General features: G+C 42.7%; 1 protein-coding gene across 2 annotated transcripts in view; it reads left to right on the plus strand.

The window, feature by feature from the left end:
• ABHD2 (abhydrolase domain containing 2) overlaps positions 1-11,109 on the plus strand; it is a 34,257-nt gene extending 23,148 nt beyond the window's left edge. For both annotated transcript variants that reach the window (XM_027884954.1, XM_027884955.1), the window contains exons 6-11: positions 1,400-1,583; positions 5,077-5,169; positions 6,787-6,897; positions 8,062-8,131; positions 8,902-8,986; positions 9,841-11,109. In XM_027884954.1, the coding sequence (XP_027740755.1) occupies positions 1,400-1,583; positions 5,077-5,169; positions 6,787-6,897; positions 8,062-8,131; positions 8,902-8,986; positions 9,841-10,037 (740 nt within the window). In that variant the 3' untranslated portion in view covers positions 10,038-11,109. The remainder of the gene's footprint in view (positions 1-1,399; positions 1,584-5,076; positions 5,170-6,786; positions 6,898-8,061; positions 8,132-8,901; positions 8,987-9,840) is intronic.
• Positions 11,110-15,628: the final 4,519 nt, after the last annotated feature.

Genomic DNA, 15,628 nt, shown 5'->3' on the forward strand with positions numbered 1-15,628 from the left:
TTTTTTTTTTTTTTTTTTTTTTTTTTTTTTTTTTTTTTTTTTTTGCAAAAGTTGAGAGCTTGCTTTAGGCCTTAGGGAGTTACTCTGTAGTGCATCACTTGAGGCCATACCTTTCTGAGTCTTTTATAACCTTGGAAAAGACAAGGAATGCCTAGCACTTCCTTTGAGAAAGGGAGTAAATCACTTGGAAGAATTGCTTGTTAAGTAAAAGTGCCAGCAAGACCATGAGCAGGCTTTACTCTGCCTCCAACCCAAATAAGTGTCCTTCTAGCTTTGCTGTATTCCAGACATATTTGTTGAGGAGCAAGTAACCTAAATATGGGATTCGCTGAATCCTCCAGCCTAAATTTGGGATTCACTGAATCCCAGCCCCTACATCAAACTTGACCTGTTGGTATTTTAGCTTTGGATTTCTGAGCTGCTCTGAAATCATGAAGGTCAAACACTAAAGAGTTTTGACTGCTGGCTTCTTCCAGCGGAAACCAGAGCAATGCAGCTTCTGTTTTCTTGAGGAAAATTGCTCTTAAGAATGTTCACAAGGGAGTGCCCAAGCCCTGCTGGATTGCTCAGCCAGGAACTTGCTGTTCCAAACAAATACAAACCCCTGGTGCTCAAAGTCTACTCCAGAGCTAGATAAAGCCAGAGTCTGATGTCTAGCAAGGATGCTACAGCTGGGTTGGTACAGGGTAGAATCCCATCTCCGAGGATTTATCCTGGACAAATTCCACAGGGTAGTGCTGAGTTTCTGACTCTAAACATGGGGATATCCATGTGTCCTTTAGAGAGCTGCAGTATCTTTTACCTCTTTGGTGGTTGCAAAGGGTTATCTGTCTCTGCTGAAACCCTTCCTTGTGATTCCAGAGAGCACCTTAATCAGGCTCTGTAGGAGTCTGCTGAGAGCTCTTCCTGACAAGCCAGCTCTGCACTTCCGTCCCCTTCCGACATCAGTAGGGATTTAGGGATCCATAACAGTCATGCTAAAAGCAAAGGAGTGACCTGCCTTCCAGATAGCCCAGTTCAGAAGTGGTGAACTGCCTCAGGAAGGTAATGATGTACGGTGTTCTTACATTGTAATGTCAAGCCTGGCGTTGCTGGACTGTGCTTTTTAGGCTGTTTCAGAAAGGAAGAGTTTCGATTGTCACATCAGCTGCTGCCGTGATCTTTAAGCGCATAAATTTCATCTTACTTTGGCACTCTCTCAGAACTGAGCATGAGCTGAGCTCCCCAGGACTCAAACAGATGTATGAACACATGTGTGAATCAGAGCTCTTAAAACCTTAAGGCTATTGAAAAGTCAGAAAGGGTAAGGAGCTGAACTCAAAGCGTGCAACTGAAACTTCAGGCAGGGAATTTAAGCATGTTAGAAGATAAATCTTTAACTTTGTCCTTTTTTTTTTAGGTTGCACCTGGGAATTTGGTGCCATGGTGAATTACATCAAGAAGACCTACCCGCAGACCCAGCTGGTTGTTGTGGGCTTCAGCCTGGGTGGAAACATAGTGTGCAAATACCTGGGAGAGAGCCAGGCCAACCAGGAGCGAGTCCTGTGCTGTGTCAGCGTGTGCCAGGGGTACAGTGCACTGAGGTGGGTCTGGAGGCTTCTCCGTGCTGGGCTCTTCTGGGAGTGCAGGTGGGGGCAGATCCTTGGCAGGGTACTTGTGGAAGGGTAGAGTGAAGGTGGTAGTTTTTCTCTTGTGTTGACTGGTGGGACAGACTGCAGTGTGCAGGATGCCACCCTCCTGAAGGATCAGCTGATGCTTTGTTGATTTGAAAGCCTTAAGCTTCTTGTCAGCAATGCAAACAGGTTTTCTGTACCTGGTCAGATACACACTGACAGCTTCTGGGCTGTGCTTATGAGGCTACAGTGTCCCTAGAGGAGGCATTCCCAGTGCAAGTCCTGCTTAATTAACCAGACAGGCTAGGCACTGTGACCAGCTGCTGAGCTGATGCCAGTTTGCAAGCAATAGTTTACATTGTCTCATCACTCTGAAAGGTATCCCGTGGTTCATAATAGTTCGTTTGGCTTCAGTGTTTAATTCCATCTGGTGGGTTTTGTCTGGAAAGAGATGCAGCACAAACCGTTCCATGCTGCCCTCTTAGTGTGTGTCACTGAAACAGTGCTGTGGGCTGATGAGATGGAGAGGCACTTGAAGCTGTTCTAGGAGTGGGAAGTTAGGGAGGAGAAGGCTTATAGCCCTGGAGTCTGCTCAAAATTTTAACATGTCTTCCCCACCATGGAAGCCAAGGCTGTGGCGCTTCGGGAACTGTGGTGGCTCCACTTGCACATACTGATGGAGGGTCCAGGCACAGTGCTGCTGCTTGAAAACTAGTGCCTCAACTAATGTGCTTTTTATTCCATGTATGCACAGTCAATGAAGCCAGTGTAACTGGCTAAGCAGCTGTTTTCAGTTTTTACTTTCTGTACACGTGGACAGCAACTAAAATGTATCTGACTTTACAGTAATTTAACTGCAGTTTTTGAGCCATGAGGTTATTTACAAGGCAAGAGGGGTTCTTGAGACTCATATTTGGTTCATGATCCTTTGGACTGATAGAAATGGTCAAAACTATGGCAGACCTGTGAGGGGCTTGCTATGGAATTTGGCCTCACAGCTCTGTCAAGGTGGCTGGAATTCTCACTGCTGGTGATGCTCTGCCTGTATTGGGACCAGTTTGATATTCAGCAGTCTGAAGACACCTTTTTGAATTAAGCTCTTACAGGTAAAAATAAAAAGCTTTTCTGGAAACATTAAGATGTGATTAAAAGTTTAATATACATGTAATATTCCAGCATACCTAATCCCTTTTGAGGTCAGATGTGACTACTGCTAAAATACATATAATCTGCTGCTAGTTCACACCCTTCAAATCTGAACAGATACTGCAGGAACAGCTGTTCTGTTTTGTTTCAAGTAAAATGTTCTTAGCTGTCCTGGGGTTCTGGCATAGAGTACACAGCATCCTTTTGAAGCCAGCTCCTTAATTGCAGCCATCAGACAGGGTTTGCAGGAATAACATCTGGCTGAGGTCCACTTGGTTCATCTTGTGCAATTACACAATATTGTATTTCTGGTCTCCAAAAGGATGTTGAGAGTAATGCTGTTATGCTTGCAGGGCAAGGACAACCTGATTAACAGTACTCCACTTGGATATTTGTGTGGAAAAACAACTGGGTGGGTTTTTTCCTGAGTTTAATGCAAGTATTGAGTGGGTTGTGTGGTTTACTGAGCTCTTGCCTCCACCTGCTGGGTAAACATTTCCTAGCAAACCTCCTGTCACAAAACATCTGCTCTCTATTACTGGTCAGCCAGCAGGAAGGCTCTTCAGGTCTTGTCTCCCTACCTAATATCTGCTGCTGCTTTAAGTGCTAATTTGCTGAAGAATTAAAGGAAAGCAACATCTACTGAGCAAACCACAGGAGAGGGAAGGCCTTGTGCCCTGGTTATAGAAGTGGGAGGGAAGGAGTTACAAAGCACCTCCATGTACATGGTTAAGCCTTACCCTTTGTGGGCTTGGTCTGGTAGATTAAAATAGCTGCCTTCAGCCTTCTGGGCTGCATGGAAGTGGATTACCCTGGTAGACATGACCAGTTAGTTTACAATTCCATTTTTTTATATTGATTTGTCCAGCCTTTACCCCCCAAATAATCTCTTAGGAAGTGAAGGAAAAAAGTGGTGGTGAGCAAGGGATCTCAAATAGGAAAGCCTTTCCAGAGCAAGAGCAATACTAGGATTTGCCAAAAGAATGAGACTCTTAGTTTAATGAATTAACAGAGTCAGGGGAATGTGTTCCCCGAGGCTAAACAGGGACAGGTCTCCTTATTCCTTAATCTCTGCCTGCACAGGCTTGATTCTGCTTCTTGATCTTGTGGAATGCAACATCTCCATAGCTACAGGCTATGGGGAGAGACCTCAGCTTTAAAACCTGGGCAGTCCTCAAAATACAGGAAAGCTGCCTGTGGTTTTTTTTTTTCAATGCTGACAACTCTTCATATTGGGAGTACTGCTGTACACCGCAAGAACTGCAGGGAAATGTAGTAGCTTTAACTTCAAATGTCTTGTAATAACTTGATAGGTTTGGAAAATCTTTTGTGAAGAAAGAAATGTGCATTGTCCTGTCTTCCTTCATTCCCCTGCCCTGGAAGAAATGTGGTAGTTATAGTCTTGCTAGACAAAAAGATGTGGAAGGTTGGGTGGGCTTTTTTTTTAAAAGAAATTCTGTACTCTGGCATTACTTACTACAAGAAAACAGCTTGCTCTTGCTCTGGTAGGGGATTTGTTGGTTATGGCTTGGGAGGTCGTGCTAAATCTGCTGCAGTTCTTATAGTATGTTAGTTTAAGTGGTGAAGTGCTTCAGTAACTGAAACTGCTCCCAGCATTCTTCAGTCACTGGGTAAATGATAGTGTGTTTCCTCAGTAACAGCAAACCCTGTGAAGAGTAAAGCTCTAACCTGCCCATGACCCTGCATAGCAAAGGAGTGCTGGTATCTGGCAGAGCTCACAGAACTCTGGATGGCTTTAATTCTGTTTTAACAACAGATAAGCTGTGAAGTGCTATTCTGCTTTGACAAAAGGTAAAGACAATTCAGATGATACTTGCAGCTGCAGCTAGTATTTATCCCTAAAGTTCCTGCCAATGAAGCTGTGTCTATGCATATTGGAAACATCTGCACAAATTATGTCCTCTGCAGAGCTATGTACACAATAGGCAACACTGTTCAGAAACGGGTTTTGGCTCTTTCCTTGGTAGTCCTATTATGTAAATTACATTCAACTTCTGCAAAGGGATACTTTGTCAGTGTTTTGGATCTTGATTGATGGCTCTTAAATGCCCTCATCAAAACTTCTAATTTTGTTGTGCAAGATGAGACTGCAGATCTGTTTTCTGATACTAACAAACTTCATCGAAGTGGATTTCCTGGAAAAGGTTAAGCCATGGCAGGGAAGGCCTGGAGGTTTGTTTACATAGCTTCCAAGCTGCCATAAGATGTTAACAGTGTATTAATCTGATCTTCCAAGATCTCCATTAACAGCTTTGTTTGTTCTGCACTGTGGTTTGTTTTGTTTTGTTTTTTCTAGGGCACAGGAAACCTTCATGCAGTGGGATCATTGTAGAAGATTTTATAACTTCCTCATGGCAGACAACATGAAAAAGATCATCCTTTCTCACAGGTGCTGCAGTACATCACTTACACTGATGGTATTGATTGGGTCAATTGCTATACTGGATTTGTCTTCCCAGCCCTTTAAAATAGGACTCCTGGAAGTTCTTTGGTTGATCTTTAGATGAACCAACAGAAAAGGGGAGCCTGTGTCAACCTCATCAGTACATTGTAAAATATACAAATAAGCTTTGGTCCTTTTGTTGGAAGAAAGGCCTTGTTGTCTTTTTGTTTTCTGTGAAAACTTGCTCAATGAATAAACAAGGCATGCACAGGAAAACATTGCAATTAGACTTCAAAGTCGAGTATTCTGCATCTGTTTCACTTCTAGCCAAAGAATTCCCTATTCAAGGAGCCTCTTGTTCTGCCACCTACCTGAGGTAGGACTAATCTTCAAGATCTACTGTATGGAGCTGCTGCTTATCAAATAAGCAAATAGTCAAACCTGTAGCTCTGGCTTCTAGCTGTTCCTCTAGAAAGAGCCTGTAGCCAGCAAAATACTTAATGTTGCTGTTCCTGGAGTGCAAGTGCTGCTGTTGCAATCCTGTGTCTCCCCATAACAAAGAATGTGTGTACTAAACAGATGACATATTCAGTGTTGTTTTTCCTCACTAAAAGTTCTCTGGGTGGTACTTTCTAGGGCAAGAAAGTACCTCATCCATGCCTGACTGAAGAGAAAAGGAGAGGAATATCTAAGACCCACTGAATTAAGAGCATGTGTCACTTCAAACTTTTGGTTCTTTGTTTACACTCCTGTGCAGTATGAAACACTTGTAGAAGTTAGGGCAGCTGATGTAGGATGATCCACTTAATTCATTCCAGATTTACAAATATTTGGACAACTTGACCAAATTTAACATCTGAAGTTAGGTAAGCTCCCATTAAAAGGTACTTAAATTTGTAACCCAGAAAAAGCCAGCACTGGCTTGAAGGCAAGTATGTTAAGTGAACTTTTTCCATCATCACTTGTGCTCTTAGGCAGCTCCCCCAAATCAAACCTAGCTCTGCCTTGCAGCTGCCTCTGAAAGGGAATAAAAATCCGTTTCCAGCTTGTGGCTTTCTTTCTGTTTGTTCGGGGAGAAGTTTGTTCTGGTAAAGAAACATTCTGTCCTGGGGGCAATAATTGGTTATGACAAGTGTCCATAGTAAATAGCTTTCTGCTAAGGTAATGCCTTGAATAATTTCTGTTGTGTAAGCTAGGCTGATGTCTGTGCTGGGGGGACTTAGGACCAGATGGTGGAGGAGATGCTATGCTCAGGACTGCTCATGCTCTCACCCAAACCACCCACAAGCTTGGTGTGAAGCCAAAGAACCCTCCCTCTAATATGTAGCCTCTGTTCCAAATACCCTTAGTGCTCTCTGTTCCGGGATGGTTCTTTTTAGAGGCCCCCTCATGCAGTTTTTCAGTATATCAGGACAACTTTTTTCTCTGAAGAAGCTGCTGAAGCTTCTGTTACATCTTACTGTGAAGGGAAGTGGACAAATATGTTCTTCTTGTTCGCAAGAAAGCGTCATGTATATGTAGCCCACTTCTAGCCTTGTCAGATTTCGTAGACTCACTTGTCCTTAATGCAGGTCCTGCTTCCCTCTTGTTACTTGGTTGTAATTCTTGATGTTACTCTTTCAGGCAAGTTCTTTTTGGAGATAACATGAAGAAGCTACATAGCCTGTCAGATGCTGACCTGAGCAAGCTCTATACAGCCACATCCCTTATGCAGATTGATGATAACGTGATGAGGTATGAAGGACAGTTCTCTGCTCCTCTATAGAACTCTGAAAGTACCTCCTCTTCCCAGTATTGCTCTTGCATGCCCTTTGCTGTGCCTGTAGGAATGTGCTGAAATACAGTGAACACAAATTCAAATTCTTACCTACCTCCACACTGAAGAAAACTTAGTAGAAAAAAACTTACTACTGACAGTCACAGCGTCTTTAAAATAATCCATGAGGTGTTTATCTGTAACACCTGAACCTGCAGCCTTCAATAATGTAGGAAGAGGCCAGCTCTGCTGCCGAGCTCTAGCAAAAAAAAAAAAAAGTGGAATGTGGAAAGCATCTCAGAACTGCTCATGGATTTCCTTAGCTCTGTTTGAATCTTGAAAAGAACCTTCTCCCCAAAAAAACACTTGTGCCTTTTCAATACATATGAGGGTTAGTTGAGATAATACAACTTAATTGTCATATTAACACCTAAATTAAGTTCTCTGCTTTATCAACAGTAGCCTGTTATTACCTGTGTCCTTAACAACACCACAGCACCTTAAGTGGCAGTGTCCATACCACAGCACGTTCTGTATCAGGCAGCAACACCTTTCCAAAGTGAAGCTATAAACTTTTATATATATATATGTCAGCTATAACAGTTTTGGCAAACTTAGAGTATTGTTGGCCACTTATAAAAAAAAAAAAGGCCATTTCACTGAGAGGGAAATCTCCTAGCTTGTTTGACCCAACATACCAGCTATGTTGTCTCTTAGATAAAAACAAGGCACTTGAGTATAAGTTTACTGGATTCTGAGGGGCTTGTCAAGTATGTTTGAGCTTCATAAGCTGTGGTGGGATTGTTTCTGAAAAAGCTTTCAGGAAACGATGAGCAAGATCATAACTTTTTCTTTCTTCTACATGTAAAGTGAAGTGGGATACTTTAAAAGAAATGCCCTGAACGCTGCTAGTTTTCAACTTGCATTTTTAACTTGCCCATGCTCTCACCATGCTTGAGTAAGCACAGAAAGCATAAAGGCATATAATGCCAAAGGTGGGTTTTGCAAAGACACTGAGTATTAAAAAATTCTTTTAAAATTGAGGCATCATTCTTGTTTCTGCATATATGTCCTCACTTGAAAGTAACAGTCACATGGGTACTAGAAGCAGATGATTGCAGTGACAATCTGCTCTGTTTCAGGAAGTTCCATGGCTACAGCTCACTGAAGGAATACTATGAAAAGGAAAGTTGCCTGCAGTACTTACACACGGTAAGCTCTTGCAGTAGACTGCTCTTGTACCTTCATTTTCCTGCTGGAAAGAAAATACTATGTGGCTTCTGTCTAACACAGACACAGCTGTCTTAACTGGGATTTCCAGAAATGATCAGGCACAGTATATTGGAGTGGGGTTTCAGTTCTTGCTACCTCTAATACTGGGGGTAAATTCTCTAGGCTCTAACTAGGTTATAATTCTGGCAGGTAGTAGCACCCAAGGGATCTGGATAAAGCCTTGTGTTCAGCTCAACTGCTCCGAGTGCATCAGGATAAGGTGGGAAGTGGCTGGTGGCATAGAACCTGCAGTTTCAAGGAAGAAAGATTTACTGGATACTGTGGAAGAGACTCAGGACACTATCTGGCAGGCAGATGCTTAGTAGACCAGAGTTTTGCAGAAGTGGAACTGAGATTAAGTCCTCCTTTTTCTACTGAACCAAAGGATGAAGATGTTCCAAGGGAGTTTCCTGGACTTTAACCAAGGTGTCCATAACAGAGCTGGCACTAGCTGCCTGATGTGCAAAGCAGAGAAAAAAAAAAGGGTGTAGCTGTTTGGATTCTGAGAATGGGAACTTGATCTCTGTTTGCTCTGATACACCCAGTCTCTTTTTTGCAGTGGAATTGGGGGGAGAAAAATAAATTAACTCTGAAATAGGAGTTATTAATTGAATTAAATGAAGATACTTTTACAGTTGGTAGATTGACATTCAAATACTAACTCTTTACTTTTGGGTTTTTTTCCTTTTGTGCCATGTTTCTTGATGCAGATCTATGTTCCTCTTCTGCTGGTTAATGCTGCTGATGACCCTCTTGTCCATGAGAGTCTCCTATCGATTCCAAGAGCTCTTGCAGGTATGCTGAAGCAGTCTCCTCCAGCTGTGCATATTTGTGCACCTGCAGCTTGCTTATCACATCGTGATTCACCATCTCAAAGCATCTGGACTTCTTCCTTACCTCTGTAATGCTGTGGGAAGAGTGCTAAGCCTCTTTAAATCACCAGTTGCTAGAACTAGCAAGGCTAACCTTGAGCAGGGAAGAACTTTAGTCCACTCTGCTCTTTTGGCTTGTGTTGTTAGCAGGTGACATCCAGGTTATATTCTTGGATGGAAAAATTGATTCCTCATGTCTTCATTTCTCACTGGGATTTAACAGAAAGGTGGGTGATAGAGGCAGTCTGGAAGAAGCACAGATGATGATGGAAGAGGGAGAGTGTGTGAATGGCTGTGTCACTTGGCAGTGGACTGACATTTTTCCCTTGGAAGGAGTTGAGCTATCTTCAGACAAGGAAAAAGGAAAATTATCTGTATTAGCTCAGAAGGGGGAGCTGCTGCTGCTTCATCACACAAATAGTGGGTGCACAGGGAAGGAGGCAGGGTCTGTACTTTTCCTGGTTGAAGGCTGTGAGCAGAGGATTTATCCACAGGAGCAAGCACAGGGTTTTTTTTCAATATCCATGAAACAAGATGGCTGATACATTGTCAGAACTTAGTGCAGCTTGACATGATGCAATAGTCCTAGTTCCAGTGGCTACAAGTTAAAGATGTTCATTTGTTAAAGGAGGTGAATTCTCAGAGCAATACAGCTATTGCTGTAAGGGCCTGGCCAACAGTATTTCTTGGGCAGCCTTGTGCTGTCATCTTAAGATGGTTTCATTCTCAGCTTGAAGATGTTAACCTTCTGGAACTTTGTCTCCTCTTGTTTTACAGAGAAAAAAGAAAATGTCATGCATGTGCTGCCCCTTCATGGAGGCCACCTGGGATTCTTTGAGGGGTCTGTACTATTCCCAGAACCTCTTACCTGGATGGATAAGCTCGTGGTACAGTATGCCAATGCCATCTGCCAGTGGGAGAAGACAAAGCCTCACTGCTCAGATGCAGAGCAGGCCATGTCTGCCCAGGAGTAATTGACCCAAAGACTCTGGATCACTTCAATTTATCTCCCCCTATGGGAACATCTTGTTCCCTCACCTGCTGCTTCAGGTTTCCATTCTCCTTGATATCCTATGGCTGGGGTTTGATCACAAGGTTTTCTTCCAAAGCAGAGTTAAAGCAGAGGTTAACATCTGGTCAGAGCATTTTGGAGTGTATAGTCACTTGTGTTTATAACTTACTCCTCTGCTTGAGGAATTAATTTGCTGACTGTGGCTTGTTACAGGGCAACTGAGCTACAGATTGCTTGCTTTAATATAACAGAAGTTTCAAATGTCAAAATCTCTTCATCTGATGGTCAAAAACTTGATCTGCAGCACTTGTTTAAATATAAATGACCAAGTAACTATCGCTCTGCCCACTGTTCTGGTGCTGGAAAATACCTGTACCAAGCCACAAGCCAGTAAATGTTCAATCTGTAAGCCACTACAATGTGGCTTGGAAAAACGGATGCTTGACTGCAAGTGGAGTTTCAGCTTTGCACCATCTCAAGGGAAACCTTGTAGTTCCTAGGAATGCACTTGCACAAGTGATTCACTTTTAAAAATATTCAATTTTCTATGCTTCAGCTGTCTTTGTTTTGGGGTGGCTTTATACTGGGACACCAAGTAGAGAAGAGCTGCAACCTGGTAACTCCAGTAATGTTTCTATCTGTAAACATTTTCTCACTTCAGGACCTGATCAGTCACCTTGTCATTTTTTGCCTCTCTTTAAATGCAGTCATCTTTTCAGTACTGGATTCTTTGTTTGACCCAGGGCTGGCTCTGGCTTCCAAATGGAAACACACGATCAAGAATCTGCAGGATTTTTCCATGAGATTGATCTGTTTGAAAGAACATTTCATGGAGAGCTATGTACTCTTATGGATTAATTGGGGGGGGGGTGTATCTCTTTAGATTTATTCACCTTATGTCATGGCAAATAATATCAAACTTCTGCCCCTTAGGTTTCAGAGCATGAAATGGTTTTCAGACATGACTTGCCTTACAGTTGATGGGGAGCAGGATGTGTCTAGCTCTGTGCAACTGAAATGACATCTTTGCATTAGTGGCTCCCATAAGACACTGGGCTCTGTCTCACTTGAATTTCTTTTCCACACTCAGACATCCCCTTCTAGTTTTAATGTGCAAAGTAAGGTGTGAAAGCTGGTTGCAGGAAAGATGCCTACTCACCTGTGCTTTTCCTTCAAGTGGCTGTTGTGACCTGTGCCAAGATGGTTATTAAAGAGTGTAGTCTATCTCCTGGAAGGAGAGTTGTCCCAAGACAATCTGGAGAATGAAACTTTGTGGTAAAAAAATCTTTTTTACTGTTTGCTCTGTCAATATTGTAGTTTCATTAATCCATCTTTAGGACTTCTTTATCATGGTGTCAGTGAAATTCTTTTCCTTTCACACTTCCCACATCAGCACTTTATTGCTTCAGCCTTGGTCTGTGTTCCAGGCACTTTAATTTATAGCTAAAGGGTGAAACAAGCAGCAAGACTTCAGACTGGTAATACAGGGGAACAAGCCTTCTGGACTGCCCTGTCCCTGAACTTCAGGAGAGTGGAGAGAGGTGGGGTTTTGGTTTAATAAAGCAATAATTAACTATTGTAGCAAAGGTGCGTCGTCGTATCAGGAAACTTCTTTCATTTGCCTTAGGCCAGACACCTTGGCCTGTTAAAATGAACTGTGGATATCTGCACATTCTCCTTGTTAGTAAATCCAGGTTTCCTTTTTTTCTTCAAAGAAAAATGAAACCAAGTAAAGCTATAGCAAGACTTGGCCGTGCTTGTGGCTGTTCCTTAAGAACTATTTTAGGGCATCAGTTAGCAAGGATATTCTTAGCTGATGGATATCTTGTCTCTGTGTTATCCTCTTATTCATACTGCATCACTAAAATATGTCATAAAAGACATTTCAGTTTTTTGCTTAAGTAGTGTTCATGCAATATTCATTGGTTGTGACTTAAATATCTTCTCGCTTCAGCAAAGTGGAGTGTAAACAACACTTGTACACATCAAATAGATACAGTATAAATTTAGGTGTCTCAGTCTCCTAAAATGAGGTGAGCAACCAGGAAATTCTCAAAGCAGCAGGAGCTGTGACTTTGTATAATCACACAGCTTTTACTTTCAAGTTAGAAGGTCTTCCTGATGAATACTCCTTCCTGCCCCACAATCCAAGCCTTCATATTTCAGAAGTGCCAGTGCTGTGGATTCCCTGAAGCTCTCAAGAAGTAATATGGGTCTCTGTCTTGCTCATTTGCCCTGTTTTTGCACTTGCATCTAAAAGTGTTCAAATTGCTTGTGACTTGACTGATTCTGGCCTCTTTGGGGAAGAAGAGCTTTTGTCATGGCTTGTTCATGCAACGGTTTCTGGAGCCTGAATGGTGGGTGGTTTTTATTTGCCCAGTGAACCCAAATTTAAATGCAATCTGAATTTTTCAGTCTTAGAGGTGAGGTCTTTTGTCTCTCATCAAGACACATGAAGCTGCTGTTGTGTGTACCTGTAGGTCACTGCAGTATGGTCTGATAGAGCAGTTCAAGATCACAGCATGACAAATCTGACATGTGCTCTGCTAAGTTTCAAACTGGGATTAGAAAAAGCAGTAGGAGAGTTCTCCCACACGTAGTCTCCTGGTATACACACCTTTCCCATCACTGGATGTAAGTAGTGCTTGAATGTAAACCCCAAGGACCTTCTCCGTCAGTCAGCAGGTTGAAGAATTATTACTCTTTGATGGTTAGGCTGGTCCAACCATCACCTTTGCTATTTTTCTGGAGAGATCTGAAGACGGTAGGTAAGAAGCTCAAGCTTGCTCTTACTCAAACACCTTTTTGGTGGTACCTTTGTTGGCTTATGAATGGGCGTGTTTTCAGATGGGACTGGCACTGTTGTAGTTGCACTGTAAAGGCAAACACTTAAACTTCCCTATGGTCTTTTTCCTGAGTGTTTTTCTGCAGTTCCTGCGTGTGAAGATACAGGTTACAAAGAGAGGGCATTTAGTAAAAATATTGGGAACTATTAACTCCAGTACTGAACTCAGCCAAGCTACCTGTGTGTCATCTGTCCTGGGTCTGCCGCAAGTTCCTAAACCACAGCCCTTTGACATGTGGTGCCTTGCCCTTTTTCTCCTCCTCCCTTCACATCAGCATATCTAGAGACTTCAGTAACGGCTCTGTCAGAGCTTTTACGCCTTTGCTTTTTGGTTAAGTGAATTTTTAGATACCAGGTGTCAAGGCACATCCTTGATGTACACTGTACAAGCTGTGTGCTGACTTAAAGGACCTTTGTGGGCAGCCTACAACTGGCTACAGTCTATTTCAAGGCATAAAATAACAATGTATATAAGCAGTGGATCATTTGCAGCTCTCTGCTCCTCCAGCAGTTGGAACTGAGTCATAGAAGCAAGGTTTGCTTTGCTTAGTATGTGATTTGTTGTCTTACGGTCCCAAAGCTCTTGTGTCTATTAACACTCTAACAGCATAGCTGGAGGAGATTAAGTGACTACATCTGAAAAGAAAGAGCAGAGAGTAACATCTTCAGGATTTAATTGCCAAATATTTTAGTCACTTGGATTGCTTCCAGTTTTTTCTGGAAATACTATGCCTGTCTGGAGCTTATTGAAATTCTTTTTTTTGAGACCAGAGAAGGCCTGAGCCTTCTGCTGCACATAGGAAGTCATTTGTTGTAAAGAGCATCTTGTTTCTGGCTTGAGCCATACTCCTTGTGTCCTTATTCCTTAGGTGGGTCTGTTCATTGGGAAGGTCCTGGAGCCACAGTGACTCAAAGCAGTGTCTCCTTCGTGACTCCTAGGTGATAAGCAAAAACAGCCCTTCTTGGTGTGAGGACTTTGAGTTTTCTCCAAGCTTAGAATGCCTCAGAGCAGAACCAGCCCAAGGTGGGGGAGCCCTGTAAATGTACCCTCTTCTCACTGGGAGTGGACTTGACACAGGCCTGGACTTGGTCAGCTTTCTATGCTGTGGTGTGGAAGGGTATTTAGGGTTCTCCTGAACATCAGTGCAGGGCGGCACAAAACCTTTTTGTGCCTTGTCTGAATGACAAGGTTGCACTGTAGTCAAAGCTCTTTCATGACTAGAGATGAGATATAGAACTTTCTTCTAGGATCTCCACTATAGTTCTACTGGGATGTTGACCCTTCTCCTGCCAACTGGGACGTCTTTAAAATAAACAAAAAGCCAAACAAAACTCATTCATATTTAAAACAACCAAACCCTACTGCTTAGCCCAAGTCAACAGCTTTACAAAGGAGCATATTTTCTCATTGTGTTACATGGCAGCTTGACCATAATTCCTAGTGACAGATCACTAGGTGTTCTTCTTGAGAAAGCATAACCTCTTTTCTCTGAAACTTCCAAGCCAAAGAGGTGTGTGATGAGCTTGGGAAGAGGAGACCTGTACTCTTGTTTTGCTTGTGCAGCTGTGTTAGAACTGGCAGAGTGACTTCTAATGTTCTTGGTGAGCAGTTGACTACGAAAACACTTTCAATTTGGCAAAATTATATTCTGCAACCATCTTTAAATGCTGCCCTGAAGAAACTTGTATATTGAGACACCCTCCCTGCTGCCATGTTCTGAGTCAGATTCTCTGGAGCTGAGAGCTGCAGGGGAGATGATTTGCAACTAGCAATGCAATTTTTCTATATCTGCTGATGTTTACCTTTAAAATTATATATAAATATATATAAAACAATGTCTTTGATTTTTTTCATTAATTTTTGTTCTTGTGTGGTGTAAAATGGAAGTCACTGCAAAACAAAATGTAATTTTGTTATCTTTGATTTGGTGGGGTTTCTTTATTTAAAAATAAAGGACTTACTGAAGTCAGTGCTATATCTAGTGCCTGTGTGCAAAGTTATATACGTTGGCAGAGGCTCTCAGTCTTCCTCGAGGCCCAGTGTGGGGAGCTGGCTGGGGGGTGACTTGATCTTCTCCCCCTTTCTCTCTTGCAGCACATAATGCAAGGCACTAGTGCTGCTCAAGCCTTTCCCAGTTGCTTTTTGTCTTCTGGACAAGAAGGGATCTTTGATGCCATTCTGGGGGAGATCGGGCATGGCATCAGCTTAAACTGCATGCCTGCCCTGAAAATAGTGAAGAAGAGTTATTTTTGCCAGTGGAGAACATCTGTTATTTTACCCTGCGTGACAGGGAGTGGATTTCCTAATCTTTCCGCTCCTAGCGGGGAAAAAAAACACACAACAGCAACTCCGGCCAGGACAGTGACATCCTTAAGCCCAGGGCATACAAAAGCACTACTCACCTCACACTTAGGAGCTCACTGATGTGTGGTTTATTATCTACCAGGTGAGATAGAAGTGGAGGGGATAGATAGATAGAACTGGGACCTGTGAGTCCTTGGGGCAGCAAGTTTGGGACAAGACTGTTGCTGCTCTTCCCCTGTAATGGGTATTGCTTTGTGGGAGATGTTTTGGGCTTCTAGTTTACTGGCCATTGAGATATAGCTGTTAGTTCTACTTTAAACCTGCTTCCTGGCTCGGTCAGTGTCACTGCTCCCTGCTCTGTTTGCTGTGCTGTTCTGTCTCCCTATCAAAGCAAGTTACTGGC

This window comes from Empidonax traillii, unplaced genomic scaffold (genome assembly GCF_003031625.1).
Source record: "Empidonax traillii isolate 1590-97213 ecotype Southwest subspecies unplaced genomic scaffold, ASM303162v1 scaffold158:size1480230, whole genome shotgun sequence".
In the NCBI taxonomy this organism is placed as follows: domain Eukaryota; kingdom Metazoa; phylum Chordata; class Aves; order Passeriformes; family Tyrannidae; genus Empidonax; species Empidonax traillii.